This window comes from Athene cunicularia (genome assembly GCF_003259725.1).
Source record: "Athene cunicularia isolate RWA chromosome 3 unlocalized genomic scaffold, athCun1 chr3_part1, whole genome shotgun sequence".
Classification (NCBI taxonomy): Eukaryota; Metazoa; Chordata; class Aves; order Strigiformes; family Strigidae; genus Athene; species Athene cunicularia.
The window spans coordinates 50,840,963-50,861,810 of record NW_020799097.1 but is presented as its reverse complement, the minus strand read 5'-3'; the positions used below and the strand labels follow the sequence as shown (position 1 = coordinate 50,861,810).

At 35.7% G+C, this 20,848-nt stretch overlaps 1 protein-coding gene across 2 annotated transcripts in view; it reads left to right on the top strand.

The window, feature by feature from the left end:
* CDK19 (cyclin dependent kinase 19) overlaps positions 1–20,848 on the top strand; it is a 115,813-nt gene that overhangs the window by 22,020 nt on the left and 72,945 nt on the right. Inside the window, exons 1-2 of one of the 2 annotated variants that reach the window (XM_026845078.1) lie at positions 9,466–9,581; positions 11,211–11,223. In XM_026845078.1, coding sequence (XP_026700879.1) covers positions 9,562–9,581; positions 11,211–11,223 — 33 coding nt within the window. In that variant the 5' untranslated portion in view covers positions 9,466–9,561. Of the gene's footprint in view, positions 1–9,465; positions 9,582–11,210; positions 11,224–20,848 lie in introns of those variants that run through there. The other variant, XM_026845077.1, reaches the window with a different exon arrangement.

Sequence of the window (20,848 nt, the reverse complement as noted above, 5' to 3'; positions counted from 1 at the left end):
TAAAGATGCATTATTAGACAACTATTAATGAACTATTACAGTAGTAGTGTGTTGTCCCCCCGTGCCTCATTGTAAAGACTGCTCTAATACAGCTTTAGGTTTAAAAGTCTTTGTTAATTTGATGGGAGCTTCTTTATCTTCTCAGTAAGAGAAGAAATGTATTTTCTACTCAACCGAAAAGTGAATTCAGGGTACCTTAAAATTTTCAGAAATGACAAGCATTCCATATTGCTTTTTAGCAGGTTACTTTCTATAGTTGTTTTCAAATTAGTTGTTGGTGTTACATGAGTGGATGAATATTCTTTTATTTTATTGTAGGTCAAATAAGGAGAAAAATCTCCTGAGAGGCAGAGCTCAAACCTCTCTATACCTTTCAAGTGTCAGGAAAATGGTTGCTGGTAAATCTCTTGTCAGTCTGACTACAGAGCTGCCTTTGACAGAAGAGAGAGCATAGAATTCAATTGTCCTAAAGGAAATGAGGTTTTCTTTAGGAAGATGCAGAGATTTAATAATAATTCAGATGTATTTTATAGAAAATATATAAAAAAATTTTCTTTTTTTGGAAGTAATTTTGCAATAGTTCTTTCTTTATATTTAAAAGTCTATGCCATGGTATACTGTATTGGTAACTAAGAAATAGGAAGAATCATTATACTTGTATTTCTGCTTCTGTTCTTCAAGAAAAATACTAAAGTTACTTAATTTTCTTTTACTGGGAACCTCAAGAATTAAAAAAGCAGTTACCCTAGTTTCTATTCCTTTATTTTAGTTAAAATGTAATACTTATGAAAAGTCTTTCACCAAGCTTTTGTTTCAGAATAATGATGTTATTTAGCAATGCCAGACCACTTTCAGCTCCTGAAATGAAAATATTTATAGAATAAATACTTTCTTAATCCTTGTCATAGGAGGAGGGTGGGGCAGGTTTTTGTCCTGTTCCTGTCCTGACATTTGGCAGTTTACTGGCTAGATTCTGTTCAGTGTCTTTTTACTTACTTATTTTTTAAAACATACTTTGTATTTCTCTTCTGGGAGTTTGGGGGCTGTGTGCTTTAGAGAGATGGAAGTGTGAAGAAAGAAGATTGAAGGAAGAGTAGAGTTGGAAGGATGTTGCAATATGAAGGACTGCTTGGTATAAAACTGATGAAAATTGGCTGCTTGTATAGGAGAATTAGAAGGAAGAAGAGAGATGGTTGGACTCAAGCTTTTAAAATATTTCAGCTTTTTATTTTCATTTGGAGTGTGCCGTAAACTGAGGCAGCACTCATAGCAGTTCAAGTAAGAATGGCAGATGTTAATTTTGGCATTTCGGTCTGCCTCTCCTACTTGGATTTGTGTGGCAAAGACTGTCCAAGGACAGGGCTTGACCAGACCAGTATACAAAGAATATATCCTCTCCCTGAAGCAGAGCTTAAGCTGGCACTTAAACTGTTCCTTTCTGTCTCGGGTTCTTGGACAGTTTCTTTTTTTTTTTTTTTTTGAGGGTATGTGTATATGTTTCCATGTCCATTTTTATGTTGCCTACATAATTTTGAGACCTCTTATACATGTACCAATCACAGACAGCTTACAGCTGAAAGGATTGATAAATGAACCCTCCATACCTGGTCAGTTTGAAGCTATTACTAGGTAAAGACTTTTTTTGAACTTCAGTTATACATAACTCTGTTAAGTGGAATTTCTCCAGCTAGAAAAGGGTATTCAAACTGGAAAATCACAAACTCAAGAATCAATTGGATCATTACAGAAAGCTGAATTTCAAGTAGTTTTTGTAATGTGGTACGCTGTTGCAGTTCCCCTCTCTTCTTCCTGCTAATTTTGAGACCTGTAGCACAGTTAGCAAAGGATTGTTCTTACAAGTTGACTAAAATTAATAGCTGCCTGTTTTTATTTTTTGAGAGGCTCATATATACCTCCCTGAGGATACAGCTGCAGCATGAGCTCAATATGCTAACAGACATCAGAGGGCCTATGTGAAAAGGATAATACAACACAGAGAAAAGGATCTAGTTTGATTAATAACATCTAGATAAATTTGGAATTTTTAAAGAGCTTCTGAAGGAGTAAGATGATGATCTTCATGTTACTTTGAAAACCCCAGCTTCAGTTTAAAACCAACTTCAGTGACCCTAGAGGCTGTGAATATATTAATCACACAAGAGGTGGCTTTAAAATTCTACACCACAGAATTGCTTTTATGAGCAATCAGGCTGATGCTTTGTTTTTTTCCTCTGACTTCTTGTGATCCACATCTCTGCCTGTTAAAGGTTTTGGTTCTAACCTTGAAAATGGTTAAATGCATTACAGAGTGCATTTCCATCAAAGAAACTACCAAGGTTGTTCCAGATCAGTTTTGAACTATGTAGATCAAAAGACTGAAGTAAACTACATGAAAGGAACACCTCTTAGATGAGATTGGCCTCAGAATAAGTCTCTGAAGATGATTATGGGTTTTGTCATCACTGACACAGAAATATGTGTTTACTACAAGATTTACTAGTGTAAGTCATGAGAGCAATGTATCTTCTGTTTTCTCTAATTTTTCTTAGGTTTCTTCCACAGCAAAAGTGTCTGTCCTCATCCCGGTTTTGTAGGTGGTATCTAGAAAGCATAATTCATCCTATGGTGAAAAAGTATTTCTGTGCAAGAGTTATTTCTTTGAGGAGTGTACTGTCTGACTATTTTTAAATGTGCTAAAGGCCTTCAAAATTGAGCATGTTGTTTACATTAGTAACAACATAACTATCCTGTTTTTTTCTTTGGCGAGAAAAATGCAGAACTTTCTATACCTCAGAAGAGCAAGAGGCTTTCTAGTTGTTACTCCATGTAGAACTTACTTGCATTATATGGGGATAGACCATTTGTAGGCTAAGTTCAAAGAATTTAAACCAAATTACTGTAGGAGCTGGCTGTCAGTCAGTACATGATCTTTTTTCATCTGCTGGAGATATTCAGTAAAACCTCACCAAACCCACCTTTCATGAAGGCTTTTCTAAAAGCACATACTACCTAGATATTGCATCATTGAATCTAGTGGCTAATGGTTATGTCAAATTCATCAAGTGGTTTTTTTCCAATTATGATCAAGCTGCAAATGAGACAAGCTGTTTTCCTTGTTACTGAGAGCTATTCCTGAACCTTCCTATTCATGAGATGCCATCTTGCAGGGTAAACATCTCTTATCAGCTGTATATGTCTTGCATCATGTTTGTCATTTAGCATAATTATGTCATTCATCATTGGTGCTCACACCTTTGTATTTCAGTGGTTATCAGTCTTACTTCAGTTAGAGTAATTGATCAAGCTTTTTCTTCCCTGTTGAGAGAGAGATTGCTCCTTTGGTCACCCTTTCCTTCTTTCGGGTGAGTTCTTTTTGTGTGCATGTGATGGACGAGGTGTTTGAGCATACATAAAGAAAACTGCATGTAGTATTTTAAATATATCACAGAAGCCTTTTATGTATTGATATCAATACATCCTTTTCTCTCCTATAAATACCTGAACTAGTGTGTCTAATATCAGATTTTAATTTTATTTATTTCTTAATTTCATTTTATAGTAATCCAGTTCTACCTTTGTTACTTGCATCTGCTGACTTCTCAGTGTACTTGAATTCAAATTTTGTGCTGTTAATTTCATCCCGTTTCTGTTACCCTTTACGTAGTCAGTCATAAAGTATCATAAAAGATGATGTACTATCACACTCCATTGGGAATGCTACCTTTATTCAATCAGATAATTTCATTCACGCTTATGATTTTGATGCTAAGATGGATTTATTAATAATCACGATACTTATTTTTTGGTAACTCTCCAAATAGTTAATATATAGAACTACTTTATCTTGAAATGGTTTTCATTGTCAGCTGCATTGTTAGGTAGTTTCTTGCTCACCTCAAACTTCTTCCAGTTGTCATCTTTCACACCTTATGAAGTGCTTAACACTGATTGAAATTTGAATCTTCTGCTTGTGTAGAAAAAAAGTTATCAGAGAAGATAATCAGGATAGTTTGTTTTTAACACATTTTTCTTTATACTAAAGGTTTCAAAATGTTTTGAATTTGGATTAGCAGGTCTGCAAATCCCTTGTGACCTTTTCTTGGGGCCTTTATAAATGTATGTACTGTATTTGCTAACCATATGATGCCACCTCTGAGTTCTGCTTTATCCAATTTGTGCTAATTCTCACTTTCTTAAATGTGAGGCATTTCCGTTATGTGTGTGGTCGTTCTTTCCATGATCAGTATCACAGCTGTCATGAAAACCTGAGGTAAAATATTTTTGATTTTTTTTTTTGTCTTTAAATTATATGATATCCCACTTTTACTTTCTTGTGTTTGTGCACCTCTTATGCTCCTTCTCTGGCTTGACAATCTTCACTATTTTGACTTTCTGTGCAGTCTAACTCAGTTTGGTTGCTGATACTTTACATTTCCAATGCTTCAAGCTTCTATACCAGTTCTGTTGCCAGCTTAATTTTTTCTTAGACATCATAACCTCCACCCCTCCCCTGCTATAAGACATGTTCATTCACTTGTGAGGGAAATGCTCAGTGTTCCTCATGAGAGAACTTGCTCATCAGACAGCAGGAATTGCTAGCAATTCTGCATTTAGTGTGTAGCTGCCTGGAATCCTACAAGCTGCTTCATGCTATCTGGTCTATCCAAATGCAGCATTTTAAAATCTGATACTGTGGCATCACCAAAGAACTGTGGTGAGCAAAGATGCTTGTACAATTCTCTTGACCAGAAGAATAATTTAAACAAACCCAATCTCTAATATGTTTACAAGAAAGCTATTGTACAGGACAGTCAAAAGTGGCACAGATGTTGACAATTCAGAATTACATCCTTCTCTGCCTAAACTTCTTTGTATGCTGTTACCAAGAAAAGAAATGTACTGTAACCCACCCAAGAGAGAGGTTTTTATTAGCATTTTACAGCAAGTTGGGTATGGTGGAACTTAAATTTTAGAGGAACAATGAGTTGAAGTAGTATTAAAATACAATGCTGTGTTCACTTAGTAATAAATTCTAGTAGTTACGGCTCCTTTTCAAGTTCAGGTTGTTATCTTGTAATAAAATGTCAGTTACACTGGAATCTTTCAATTACTAGGACAGTATATTAATTTATTTTTTTTTAACTTTAGACTTCAATTAACCAGGTCTCCAAACTGATTTACTTCTGCACAAGAGCTAAGAAAAACAGTATTGGTGTTATGTTTCATTTAACTGTTTTGTATATTTAAAGTTTATATGGCAATCTGTGGTGAAGAAAAGCAGTGGACAGTGATTTACTATGTCTCTGAAGTTGTCCTTGGGATCCTAGGTATGGCTAAAATGCACACTTGTGAAATGTGTTTATGGTGATGAATGGACATGCAACCATTTCAGAAAAAGGTACATGACTTAACTGTTAGACATATGTGGAAGGGCAAAACCAGAAGGTGAGCCATTAGTTCAAGCTGAAGTCTTACGTATCTGTAGTCTTATGACACACTTTGTTTTTTGTTTCTCTTTCTGCCCTGTATCTCCTTTTTGGACAATATATTTAAAATTTAGTTCTTTTGCTCCTTTATTCAAAGAATTTAAAGTCAGGTTTGTTCTCAGCCTGCACAAAGGCAATAGGAACATCCAGCCTTTTTATAGCAGAAGCTGACAGAAAAGCAAAAGTGGCAAACCTAACATGAGATGAGTTAGGTCTTTGTTTTCAAGATTAGGGATAGCTGAAGACCTAGTGCTACCCTGGCATTCTTGAAAGCAATACATAAGTTGGAAGCTATTATACAAAAATTAATGACAATACAGTTAGGTGGTTGTTGTAGAAGTTAAATATTGACAAAATTCCAGTCAAACATACAAGTCATCAGGGTAGCTAGTTGATATAAGCATGATGCAAGTAGCTGTAAGTATGTCCCTGTGTTTTCATGTTACTGGCTTCCACCTGTCTGCTTTAATGTAAATACTGTTTCCAAAGTTGCTTGCTTTTTAGCTAAACCTTAGATCAGTACTTCTCTTCAAAACACTTGGCTCAGACTTGTTGTCTCTTGATTTCCTAGCCATGTATTTGGTTCTTCTCTGTATTCCTTTCTGATCACATCTTTCCATTGCTTTTTGAATGACTCCCCTCATCTCTACTCTGTGTGAGTAGCATCAGTTCAGTCCCTGTGGTCACATTCCCTTCTGCTGTAGTCTGTCTCTAGACAAGATTATTTTTAGACATAAATCTGACCAGCATTTCTGTTTGTGACTCATGTTAGTATTCTAAATTACAGTTTCTGATCTTGTCTAGTTGATGTCTAGCACCATTGCAAACCCAGTGTAGCAATAGCAGAGCTCCTGTTGTTGACCCAGTGAGTTGGACTCTAGAGCCAATGTTTCCTTCATCTGGCTCCTGCTGCTGAAGCACCGGCTGCTGTGGCACTTGTAGTCTTGACAGCCAGAATGTAAGAACTCCTTTAAAAGTGTTCTGGTTGGGATGTGCACCACTTCTTTCCACTTGTTGCTCTCTATTTTAGATGAAATTTTTATGGCCTCCTGTTATATTAGGATTGTGGCTCAGTAGAAGAAGGTATAAAAGTCTGCTGAAACTCTAAAAGCATTTCCAAAATTACTATCCGTTTTGAGTGCTAAAGCATTCACTTAGGATAGACAGATGAGAATAACGCAAAATTTGAGTTGTCTTTCTTCTTAATTAACAAATTTGTTCATCTGTTGGAGTACAGAACTGACAACACAAAAGCTTATTTAAATATTCTTAATAATAACTTATCAGTATTTTCTGTTAGACACCATTAGATGGAACAAGATGATAAGTTTTCAGTCTAGTTTTTAATACTGGTCAGTGTCTAAATAACTACAGAATGAGTTTAAGTCAGAGAATCAAGTCCATAAATGTTCTGTATAAATTATGAATATACTTTTAAATATAATTTAGAGAAGATGTGTTTTGGTAAGCATTCATGTCTCTGAAATGTTTTGCTTTGTAGCTGCTCCTCTTAAGAGAAGAAAAAGTACATTGTTATTTATAAAGCTGCTGTGGACCCTATAATTGAAGTATCAGGAGCATCTCAGCATTTTCTGGATAGCCACTTTAAAAAATAACCTTATTAATTTTAACATGTTAATTTACAATATGGTTTAGAAAAATTGCTAGCTTTTCTAAGCAGAGCAGACTTGAGAAGCAGGTGGGTAGAGGGTGTGTCTGTGACCTTTGTCAGTTTGGTGGGAGCTCTCGCCATCTATGGCTGCAACTATAGCCAGTCATCCAGTAGCTGAAAAATACAGTGTCAGAAATTTCTGCAGAGACTGTTTGGCCTTAGAGTGCTTTATTCTTTAGCTTCAGGTCAGATAAAATCTCTGTTAGAAAATCAACACCTGTAGTATAAAATCAACATAATGATTTTTTCCTTGTGTTGTCATGTTTTTTTTACAAGATTCAGTATTTAAGATTATACCAGTATTTGTTGTGTCCTCTAAGTTGAATCAAAAGAGGAGAATGATACGTTTACTCATTGTAAATGAGTGTGTGTTGTTTCAAATAAGAAATGTACCACTTAAATAGGAAAATATCCTTTTTCATGACTTGTGTGAAAAGGAGGTGTTTCAGGTTTCATTTGTTAATCAGACTGTTCTGATAAATGGTGACCACTGCTACGTAGAGTTTCTCTGAGTGGTCTGGCATGAGCAGAGGTGTTTGAGAACTGCAGAATATATACGTATTCCTGTCTTGCTTTCATAAAGCACATTTAGGTATTCTTTTTATCCTTCTGCTCTATGTAATATTTCTGTTAACGTGTATTATATGCTAGCATTTGGCTGTTTCTTACTGCAGAGCTTATTTTGAGAGAATGTCTTATGTCACTTTTAAAAAAATGGATTTTTATATTGCCATTGTTGTCAATGGTATCTTTAAGAAAAATGTAATAGCAATTTGAAAAGTTATGTGCTTACTATAATGGTTTTTTTCTCCCCCTAGTTTAAAAATTACCCTAAAATGAAAATAACATTTTATTAAAAAAAAAAAAAAAAAGGAAAAAAGGCAGAGGCATCACATCAAATCCCTACTGGAAAATAGTTTTTAGTATTAGTAAAGACAAGGTATAGAGCAACATTTCTTGATGCATGTCAAAGAGACAGTTTTAATCACTATGGTTTTGTTAGTTTATAATTCCACAGGTTGTTACTATTTAAGTGACAAAATGAATTTTTCTGTATCTCGTGATACCTGGGCATCATTACTGATGAGTTACTTAGGGAGGAATTTCTTTCTTTTACAGCTAGAAATGCTTACTGTGTTAGGGAGAGGAAGAGACAAAAAGAAGGAAACCCTGCATGATAGAAAAAAGATTTAAATAATTTAATTTGCTGGAAAACTGGTTATAATCTCTATTAGAAAATTTATTGTCTTGACAGATACCTGTATAGCCAAGCAATAATAAAATTAAAAATTAATCCTTCTCCTTATTCTTTTTTTCTCCCTAAAATAAACATCTCGAGTCTTTTTCTGTAAGATGAAAAAATGGAAGATTCATTTCTCTCAAATGTGCCTTGGAACCTACTTCATTTACTAGTTTGCCATTATAAATTGGTTCTTAGCAATTTATATACTAGTGCTGCAGATGAAAGCAATTTTCAGATAAAACAGAAGTGATCGATCATTCTTGTGACTGCAGTATGGAGGGGCGTGGGGGGAAAAGTGATTCCATGGGAATTATATTTTTGGGAGTACTGGTTCCCAGTTTCTCCTGAGACTGATTTAGAGTGGCGGAAGGATGACTTCAGCAGCAGTGCCTTCTTTAATGTGCTGTCTAATTAGTCATGAGACCTAGTTTTCTTTCTGGCTATTAATAAATAAGCTTGGGTCTATTTCTGGATTACAGGATAGTAGTTGAAACAACCCTTAGGAAAATGGTTTTGGTAAATTTATTTGAAAACACCCTTATGTTCTGAGAACAACCACCTCGTGGATTTTAAGACAAGTGAAGCAGGGATCCATTGCAAAAGCAAATTATTTGTACTACAGTAATTGTGTGGTGATCAAGAACTGTGTTGTCCACATAAAGAACTGGACCAGCTGCACAAGCTTCATTCTGGCATGCTCAAATCCTTATGTTCACCTTTGATAAGAAAACATGCTATGTTTGTTAACAATGTCTTCTGTTTTAAGGTAGAAGCTGAGGGTGAATGGAATGAATAGGTGGGATGGGCAGCTGTGTGCTGAGTATGGGACAGAGACAGGTAGCTAGTGATGGTCAGCTGTGCTGGCAGAACAGCAACCTGTGCCACAGAGTCTGCACATATTCCCATTTTGACATTTTGAAGATCATGTGCTGCATTGGTGGCATCTTTTCTTCTAGAGCCTGTTTTAGGATTACTTGTTTGCTGTTTGTGCTAAGGCCTGTTTTGGGTTTTTGTTGTGTTTGCTTTTAACACACACAGAAGTAACAAGAGCTTCTCTGTTTCTCTGCAGCTTTTACGAGAGTTGAAGCACCCTAATGTGATTGCGTTGCAGAAGGTTTTCCTTTCTCACAGTGACAGAAAGGTTTGGCTGCTGTTTGATTATGCTGAACATGATTTGTGGGTAAGTACAGATTTCCCTGAGTGTTTGAGGTAGCATAATAGGAGCTTGTTCAAACTGACATGTGTGTGGTGTACCTTCATATAGCACAGAGATGCATAAAATTCCTACTCTGTAATTAAGTGTCTAACTGACATCCTGGTTTTTGTACACTTTAAAACTGCAAAAGGCTATGTAGATTTTTTTTGCAGTCAGATTTCATTTTGAAGCTAAAAGAATTTTACTGCAAGCTTTAATTGGAGTTAGAAATCATTCCTAAATTGAGGCCTTCTGAATATTTTCATTTTCCTGCAGTTTTACACGCACACACACACACACAAGACTGCTTTACTGAGACCTCTTAAGCACTGCTAATTGAGCCTATTGATGGACTGTCACTACGTGGGAGTAGAGACTTAGATGTCTCTTAAGTTTCCAGCAAACTATGATTTGATTTCATCTATTTCTAGAGGTGGACATCAATGACATCATGAGTTGAACTCTGATACAAATATTCAGGCTCCACACCTGTTGATAAGATGTGAATTGCTTGGACCTGGATTTGTGTTTAAACCCAAAAGATAATGAACAATTACTAAGAATAATCAATATGTTTGTAATTCCTTTGAAAATATTGGCAAGGAGAGGAAGTGGTAATATCGATTCCAATATTACTTCTTAAGGCTTCGGTAATACAGAAGTTGCTATTACTAATGTTAGTGACAAATTGCTCAATTTTTTTGTACTTGGTTCTTGAGAGCTAATGAGTATGTACCTGTAAATGACACAAAATTGTAATCTGGAAGGGCAGTATACTTAGATCATGCAAAAAGATATTTCTGGCTCAGTACGAGTAAAGTAATGGTATTTCATTCCCCTTCATATGCTTAAAAATATTTAATTTCACTTCTCTTATGGGGTAGCAGCTTTGTATTTTAAAAGTTTTCTTCATCAAATTCAGTGTACGCTGAGAGTCTGTGTATTTCTCACAACTGGTGACAGTGGTAATGAAAAGAAATACAGCAGCTAAAACCCTGTATGGACAGAATGTATTTGTGCATCAAATGAGTTTACTCATTTTATAGAACAACCACAACAAACACATTTTACTGCTACATTGAATGGCATGTTGTAAAACACCTTTTTTCTAACCTTTTCTATTTGGAAAGGCATTACTTTGGGCATGTGGTGATTTTTCACATGATTTACCAGTTTTAGGTAAAGAATCACTGCAGTCTAATGTTCTTGCCACTTCTCACATCTGGCTGGGTATTGGTCATTATCTCAGTGAAGTTAATTCTATTATTTAAGACTGAAATATTTGTTACACTAGTTATTTGATATGAACTGGTCTCCCTCCCACTTCCTAACCCTCTTAAATTTTTTTTCTATGGGACATGCTACACAAATCATTTCTCCTTTCCTGTATAATTGCCCATGTTTCCTTGCTTCTTAAGCCTTTGCCAGGAATTCTTTTTTCTGCCTTGCTTAAAGTTAGACATGTTCAAGGCACTCTTGGTTCTGGCTTAACCTCGGTCCTCATTTCCTTTATCGTCAGCACTTCCCAAGCATCGCTCTTAATTCCCCTTTTGTCTCTTTTGCTCACTCCCAACTTTGTGTCTTTTTCCACGCTGCCTCCTACACATGGAACAGCCTCCCAATTAACGTACGTAAAGATCCTTCACTATCCTCCTTCAAAAAACTCCTGAAAATCCACTTACTTTGTAACGCATTTCAGTAATAACAACCACTTGTCATTCTGTCTGTGTTGTGTTGTGTTTTGCATTTCCTGTGCTTTACAGCTTGTGCCCTTTCAGCTCTTTGGGGTAGAAACTGTAATAGGGGATTGGCACATTTTGTTATTGCTTAGCACCATGTGCTCCCCCAGTACTACATGAAACCAAAATTTCTATTCATTATGGGTATCAGTTTAGAAAGATTTAAATTTTGAAATTGTAGATGTGCTGTCACTACAGACATGTAGATTCCGGAGACCAACCATTTCAGGTATGGGTAGTTTAGAGTTATTTACCAAAATTTGTAATTATGGGAATCGACCTTCTGTTCAAAGCTGCCCAGCTTTAGTAACTCCTATTGGCTTCAATGAGAGGTCTAAATGCTCATCACTTACAAAACATCAGATTAATTAAAATCATTACGTTTTTCAATTTATGTACTGGAAACATTTGGCAAGAGATGAATAAACTATATTAGATGCTATCTTATTCTGTTCATTTTGTAATACTGAAAAAAAAATGTCCCATTCTAATGAGGATAAGTAATGGTGCCAATTAAGCTTATTAAAAAGTTCTTTTATGGTGAGCAAGAACTTTTCTTTTTTACTTTGCATTTAATTCCCAAGGATTAGACTGCTCAAATGTGAAATCTGCGTATAGATAGCAGCATACTTCATAATTTTCTATAACTTCTGTTGATACCATTACCAGGGGATGAAGAAAGATATGCTAATTTGAACTACTTTTGACAGGTATTGGTGAAGATTTCTTATGTTTTTTTTGCCTACAGACATATTGACCGTTAAATAATCAAGCCTATCAAAGATATTTTTCTTCGTCACCTCTCAAGTTAAATTATTCAAAACAGTGCAAAGCCATTCATGAGATTGCAATAAAGAACATCTAAGAATATAGGAATTCTTTTGATCAATTGATTTATAACTCGTTTGCTTTAATTACCAAAATTCTTGGTGTAATGCACAAATTATTTCCTTACGATTTTTCTTGGCTGTTAGTCTCTGTCAATTGGTAACGTTCTTAGGCTGTTGGATGTGCCACATATGTTAATTTATAGTGTATTGTCTACACTGTCATCACTGTTTATATATGCTCATGCTATGAAGTAAATACAAGATTCCTTAGCTTGCATCTCAGTGTAAGAGGAGCATTGATGCAAGGTTAAAAATGTGTATGTCCACAGATGCCATTGAGTGTCTTGTACATTATAGGCCACATCCTTTCTTAACTGCTGGTAACTTGCTTCAGTCTCACACCATTATATTCTGGTTGTCCAAAGCTTTCAGCTTCAGATGTTTATAGCTACAGAACCAGCCATCTCCTGTTCCTTTTCTTGTGAGGAACATACCTTTTTCAATATCTACTCATAAGATCTTGGATGCTTTTAATCCAAATTATATCCAGGTTTTCTACCTTGATTAATAGATGTTGAGATTAAAAAAGAAATGTAATTCAGTTAACATATCACTGAGTTAATCTTAAATCCATGAGTGGAATTGATACTATTTTGAAGTTAGTTTTTCCAGTACACAGTTAGAACTTCATAGTCTTAAAAACCTATTCATGGAATAAATCTTTCCAGGAAAAATTGTAATTCCTTTAACTACTAGTGTATTTTTCTGTTATGTTCATTTTTGGCCTTTAAGAAAAAAATCTTAAGTGCATGAGTTTTTGCTGTTTTATCATTAAGAAATAACTTATTTTCCTATTCAGTTTTTATGTATTTTACTTGATTCTTAAGTTGTGTACTGCTGTCCAGAGCTTCTGTGTAAAGCTCATGCATTTTAAGACATTATTCAAATTTATATTAAATACATTAAATGCATGATGATTACTTAATCGGACTTCAGGAAAAGTTTGATACAAATGAGGTCTGCTCTGAGGGCTACTTGCTGTTAGCCATTGTAGAGATTATAGTATTTAGAGCTCCAGTAGTCCTAGGGGAGTGCTTTTATACTTTTACAGCACCAGATTTTTAATACTGGGAATATTTTCTAAAGCACACATTTTTTGATTTTAGTACTGCAAATAAACACACATTAAATTTCTTCAATTCCATCATCTATATTCTTCAATAGGATTTTTGATTGCACACAAAATTTTTGTAACTCTCATATTCTGAATTGATAGGATATCCACTTTTCTAGCTATGTTAATTCTCAGAGTCATTTAATATGTGTGTGTAACTTCAAAGCTTTACGGTTCCCTTTTTCTGGAAATCTATGTTGTAATTAAATGAGAAGCTTCTGAAATTTCTTTTTAATCTCATCCTGAAAAGCAGTGACTTTTTATCACAGTAAGATGTGTTGAATGTGGTTTATAGTCATAAAAAACATTGTTGGTTCTTAATAAGTGATTAAATAAATTAACTATGATGTGATAATATTGCACGTGATATGTTCACCATCCAAGACCAGTTAAACAATGATCTGAGTATTTTTTCAGGTTTGGTTGAATGTTTCTCTCTTGTTATTAGATTCCAGTGATCGCTAACAACTAACTGTTTAGCAGCAAATACCACTAAGAAACGTGAAGTAAAATTAATCTTGAAAGTATTGTTGATAATAAAAATATATGGATGGACTGGCTTTGTATTATATGAAGTACTTGTTATGTATATATTCTGCTTTTTAAAAATATAGGGTAGAGATTATAAGCATAGTTATATGTACCTACAAATAATCATCAAATAATGGAAAGGAGAAAATATTCTTTCTATTATACATGTGAATTTCCTAACACTATATGACTCTCTCAATATACAAATAAATATACTTAATTTCAGCTAACAACCTTGTGAATAATATTCCTAGATGCCAAATGAAATTTTGAGGGTGTTGCATAAGGATTTGTGCAATAAACCTGCACGTTTGTTTAATCACGTGAATATTTTCTGATAGATTGGCGTTTTAAAGTATTCCTCAAATATGGTGTAATCAGTTATAATTCCTTCTTCCACTAGGCTTCAGTTTAGCTCTTAATCATGAGGATAATTCAGATGCTAGATGATCACAGATACTTTTATATACATGAAAATACTTTTCTCAGTGTAGCAGGGTTTTTTTTTTTTTTCTTTGAATTTTCTATAGTCATGTATATTTTTGTTATAATTTGATCCTGCTCCACTAGGTGATTGTGCAGTCTTCTCTGTTGTATGCATATTTACCAATACAGAATTCTGCTAGCTGGCAGAAGGATGTAAGTTTTATTGGGGCAAGGATTTGTTGGAATGGGCTGGCATAAGTTTTGACTGCTTTAAAGTTACAATTTTTATTGTCAGACATTGTTACAGAAAGCCTTTACAGCATGATTTATCCCTTCTGAATATAATGGATGGGGTCTTTTTGACACTAAAGTGATGGCTCAAGTTCTTACAGAGAGTGGCGCCATTCCTTGTCAATAGCTGTCCTGAGAATGTGCTTGTCACTCTCAAAACATGCTTTTTCTGCCAGTTTTATAGGGATTTGAGGTTAGTTTACATGGGTTCCTTTTCTGTACCACAAAGCATGAGAATTGGAGATAACAACAGGTAGGAACACACTTCAAAGACAGAGGTAAGGGTGCAAAAGTGTAAAGTGTGTGAAGAATTAATATGAACAGAGTGGTGTGAATACTGAGTGTTTCAGATATATGCTGAAAGGGTAGTTGAATTCTGATGTTTTTATTATCATTGTGTAGAGTTCTTTTGACGCATTTAGGTCTGAAAGATATAGAAGACCTAGAAAGACCCCAGCAAAAGCTAGAAAAATTATACTGAATCTGTCTGCTCTGTGCTTCAAAACTTACTTAAAGCAAGTTGACATTGGCAAAGTTAGTGTATTAAAGCTCCTTTTACTGTTACTTAAAATGTCAACCTCTTGTCACTTGGAAATTGATTTTTTTATTAGGAAGTTTGGTTAATGACATTCTAAAGAAGGTACTTGGTGGTGGCCATGTACTGGCATCATTTAGAGGGAGTGTGTTGAGGCATTTTTTTTTTTCCCGCCTCCTCTTTTGAAGGACTGTTATGTGTTGGTTGCTGTATTGCTCTCAGAATTGGAAACTTAAGTGATTGCAGTAGAAATACTTTTACCCACTTCTGTTTTGATTTTATTTTACTTGTGATATACCTTTGGCAAATTTTTTTTAGTGTCTAAAACTTTGGTGTCTGAGTCCTAAGTGTAGGCATATGAAACTGATTTATTTTTGAAACGGCAAACAAATGTTACTCAGGTTAGTTAGAGCTATCTTTGTTTCCTCTTTGAAAATTGTGTGAACAATGCATGGTTAGTTTTAATACCACCTTTAAATTTTGATTTATTCTTCCATAGTTTTTTAAGTGCTTTACGTGTGCCATGTTAATTAAATTTGTTTGGGTATTGATTGCTGAACAGAAAAAATGGAAATAATTTTGTTTGAAGTGACATTTGAAGCCATATAATCTGAATTTTTCTCTTGACTTTGACACAGATTTAATGTGTATCCAAGCTTCCATATTTTTAATATTAAAATGTAATTTTACTTTTTACATGTGCATTGATATAATTATGTTTTATTCTCAAAGGTTGGATTAGGGATTTGATGGAACAAACAGACTATTTCAGCAGCAAGAGGCATCTCAACATGATTATGTTTCAGTTTGATGGAGATGCATGTCATTTTGAAACAAACATTCCCTTAAGCAGTAGAACTCAAGCAGTCAGGTTTTCTAGGGGATTGTGTCTGATCTCATGTCTGTTGAGATGGGACCTCACAGTGTGACTTCATTTAGTCAGACATGCATAAAATCTCTCCTTTAACTGGCTTCTTACGTCCATGAAAACTTTCCACGTCTGAGTTGTTTTCTTCTTTTAACCTCTGTCATAATGAATAGCAATTCTCAGGAATGGGGTGATACAAACACAGGGAGAGTATGTTTGTATCTGATTAAACTACCTTGGAAGCAGGCTAGAATTAGGATCTTTTTGAATGGTCATTTAACTTCTGGGTAAATACTAGGGGTTTTCTTGAAACAAACTAAATAAGTTTGTTCTGTATTGTCATGCATTATGTTTACTTTGTTTATGGTGGAGGATTTAAAAAAATGTATGTACTTCATTGGTCAATTTTCCAACCAATTTCAACACACTAGGTAACATAGAAGGCAAACTATTAGATTGAATATTGTTTCATGAGTCACTACTGTATTTTCTTTTCCAATGCTTAGCTCTGTTTCACTTCTTTATTATTGTTTAGATGGTCTTACTGAAATAAGCCAGTTCATCTGTTTTTCCGCTCAATTTAATTACATTTTTTTGAAGTTGAAAATTGGAAATAAGTAGTTAGTAAATAAAACCAATAGTCCCAGAGATTGTAAACAGCAAATTACAGCCAATCTCTGGAAGCTTCATTACTTTTCTAGAATGTTGATAAATGTATACTTTAATGTTGGTCAGTGAAGTATTAATTTAATTTAGAATATAGACTTAAAGCCACTGCCACAAAGTTGATGCCTTGTTTAAATTTAAAACAAAATACATAAAACCAGTAGAAATACTTTTACATTATGTTTATATTCAAAAGCGAATACCTAATTGGCTCACATTTTTGGAATCCAATCAATGGCAGCATGTTTTTAAAATTTAGTAATCTGAAAATACAGATGTACAGAAAGGGAAGGCATTTTGGCTACTTTTGCTGAATAGATTTGAATATTGCTTGGAGTTTCATTTACCTTGTATGATGTGTTCTTTCATTTTTAAGCGCTTCAGGTATATCAGAAGGAGAGTTTGCATCTGCAGTGTTCTAATGAACTAATTAAAATGAAATTGTGATGGGATAACATTGCAGATGAGTTTCTGTTCTCTAGCATGTGATTTGTATAGTGTGCACTGACAATTAAGGCTTTCCCAAACTTTTGCTGAATGTATCTGGGTGTTTTCCAGCTTTTGTGGCCAGATGATCAGTCACAATATGGGAATTAAATTATCTTTAGGGAGTGACAGTGAAAAAAGGCATGGAGAATGCTGAAGCTGACCCTCTGTCTGCTTGTTGTCTTGCTGCAAACATGTCTCTGACTTGGATTCTGGAAGTCCTCATGTTTTGTTCTTAGTGGTTATGCGTTAGGGCTAAGATTCAGCAAAGACCTTGAGCATACCTAAAGGTTAGAAGCTGAAATGTCCAAGCACACATCCTGGTTTCTGGACAGATACGCAGAGTGTCCTTCACACCTGTCAGGATTCGGATCTCTACTCGCAACTCATGGGACAGTGTTGAGACTATTTACTAGTGCTGTTCTGCGAAAAGATTTGTTGACTGAGAGAAAAGAGGAGTGTGGCTTTGAAACCTAGTGGTTAGAGCAGTCATCTGGGGAATGAGAAACGCAGATTACAATTCCTATAATTCCATACCGTTATTAGGTCTAAGATTATGCTGTACTCAAGGCTGTACTTCGGGACTATTCAGGAAGTGAAGCTAGTAGAGAATCCCTCACCTGCTTGCGTAGCGCAGTTATATATAAAGAACATCCTAGTTTGTGCTGGTGCCTGCACCCATTTCTACACCTGAGGTCTTGGATTTAAACTATTAAATCTTAAATGTTTTGGCACAGAAAGGGCACATCTTCCTGCCATAGCTGAAGTCAGCAGAATTAAGTTAAATTCCCTTAGTATAGCTGTGCTGGTATGGCATCTTTTGCTTTGCAGTTTACTGTACACCTGATCTACCTGATCTCCAAAACTTTTATCAAATTGTTATGACCATTCATTTATTTCTGTTTTGATGCACTTATTTATTTTTTTTTTAATTTGAGGAATATTTTCTCACCACAGTAGTAGGGCCATATAGATATATTTCTGAAAATAAAAAGAAGTAAGGAAAAGCTTGGGCTTGCTGCCTCTAGTAGAAGAGATGTTGTTCAGCAGTGACACCTATTTGTCTTTCTGTTTCTTAGATGGACACAGCCATTACATTGCTGTTTAGTGTTAGTTGTGTGTGTTGGTCCTTCTTCATGTGGCTAGCTGCATACAAGAAATCAGATGAGCTACTTTTTTTACAAAACTTTTGAGAGTGGGACTTTGTCACAAGCACTGTGGATTTATTCCAATGGCATGGGGCAAATCAGTTTAATTTTTGTTCAGTTGTCTAATCTAAGCTGTGATGTGCTGAGGTTAGCAATTTAGCAAATATAAACTTCTGTAGAATAAGTTGGCAACAATAATTTTAGTTTGCTTTTGTAGGCAATTGAAACTTATCTAATCGTGATGTTACTTGCTTAAAGAAAAACTATCAGTTTTAATTCACTTTGCAATTCAGTAACTCTTTCAAGAAAGGAGCTTGCTTTCTTAGCCTTTCTGACTGGGACAAACCACATCAGAGCAAGATGATTTAGGATGTGTCTAAGTGGTATTTCAGAGGCAAATAAGAGCAAGCTCTTCCACCTTCTGGAGCCTGTGCCAGCTTTGGTAAGTGTGGTGGTGGGCCTCAGTTGGCAAGTCTGGCTGGGTAACTTAGCTTAGCATTATGCTGATTTAGTTATGCTAGCTCTGATTTAGAGGTAACTTGCATACCTAAAGCTCGGTGTAAGTGCAGATTATCTGCCTCAAAAGTTCACATAGGTGTTCTGGAGTGAGAGGAAGAAAGAGGGATGCTGCTACTTTGGGTTGCTGCAGGAAAAAGCCTTCCCCTCCTCTACCCTCGTGTAAGCTTTGTTTTGCTTAATCTAGTGGATGGCCCTGGCATACTAGTAGCTGCTTGACTGATAGCATCTTGTTCCTGAAGAGGTTCTCACATTGCCTTAAACATCTGGTCAGTCCTGTAGTTTCTCATGGGACAAAGCCTTCAGCAGGGTTCCCAATCTGTTGGAAGGGCCTGGGGAGCCACATGGGAGGGCGGGAGTAGAAATTAGAGGTCACTGGCCTGGTGCTGTCACACTCCTTTCCTCCAGTGGCACCAGAGGGGCTGTGGTAAGGCCAGAGGCAGAGTGTTCCTCCTCAATGCATCCGTGGTTAATTGTGTCCCATTCTGTCCCTTGGGATAGGTTTTCAGTTTCATTTTCTGTATGCCTTTATTATAAAGAATAATGTTTTGTGTGGATACTAGTCAGTTTTTAAATGGGTATAGAAATCCCTTTTAATGATTACATGCACCTTGAAAAAGAGCTGGGCTGGGTTTACAGGTCTCTGTGTTGTGACATTTTCCTGTTGGTGCCCCTATATTTTTTTCATACGCATTCATGTGTGTTAATAAAGCTACTCATTTGGGAGTTTATTGTTACTGCTTTATAAATCATATTGTAATTGCATATGGAGGTCGTTGTCCAGTGAGCACTGTGTGGTACTCAAGGTGGGGACTCCCAGATGAAGTTTTGACACAGAATCTGCTTGTGACATGACAAGAAAAAAACTTTCCTAAAGAAATGATCCCTTAAGGCTTTCCGTTACAGTTTTCAGAGTGATTGCACAATTAAAAGATTAGGTAGTAAGAGCTTGGTTTGTTTACTGATCCTAATTTGTATATTAAAAATTGATAAACCTGTAGATTTCTTCCATACTGTCTTTTAAGACACAGCCATCACTGTTGTAAGAGTGGAAGGTTCACTGGGAGCATTGTTGTTGCTAGGGAGTAAGCAGACTGTTCTGATTTACTTGGGGTTTTTTGCTTTCTTTGATTTCTCTTTAAACAATATTATCTACACCTTTGCTAAGCATGATTTGACAGTGGCTAAAGTACTGGTGACAGCCAGAGGTAGCATTTACCATGAGAAAACGTTAACCCGTTAGCATTTTCATTGGGAACAGTAGTGACAAACTTGGCAGGGGGTGGTGGTGGAGGGAGCAGAGGTTCAATGAAAGCACAGCCATTGGCTACCTCTCTTTAACTTGGGGAGGGGGGATGATCTTGAACGAGACAAATCCTATTTAAAGAGTTGGGTAATTAGTAGTCTTGTCACTCTACAGATTAGCATTTTGAATTGCTTTCAGTAAAAATGCAAACTGCCTTTATTATTTCTGTCTTTCAAAAAGCAGATAATTGAAAACTATTTTGTTATTTGAGTTGCTGCTTTGAATTGCCTTCAAAAGGGAGGGTTTTTTTTAATCTAAATGAATGGATTTAGTTGTTTGCTGAACAGCAATATGTTGAAATTTGGTTTCTGCCTTGCACAGCCACACCTTGTTCAAGGATTGAAAAGGTATAAGGCCCTCATCCCACTTTATTTCTGGTAGGGGATAGCAAAACCAAACCTAACCTACCATATCCACACTGATCTTACAATAAATATTAATTAGTTTATGAATATTTCATGATCTCTTAGCAATCTTTTCATGATCTTTTTTTCATTCCTTCAATTGACTTAATGCTGGGGTCCCTTTCTGCATTCCATGTTTTCAAGTGATATTTGTCCCCCTAGTGGGCTGACTGACTCTGTAATCCAAGAGCCACTAGCTTGTTATCATCAGTGAAGTATGCAGCCAAAACGTGAAAGGGAGAATATAACAGTTTTTAGATGTTTGGATATGATGTCACCCAAATGATGTGGGAGTTCTGGAGTTCCTGTCCTTCCCCCCCCCCCCCCCCCAA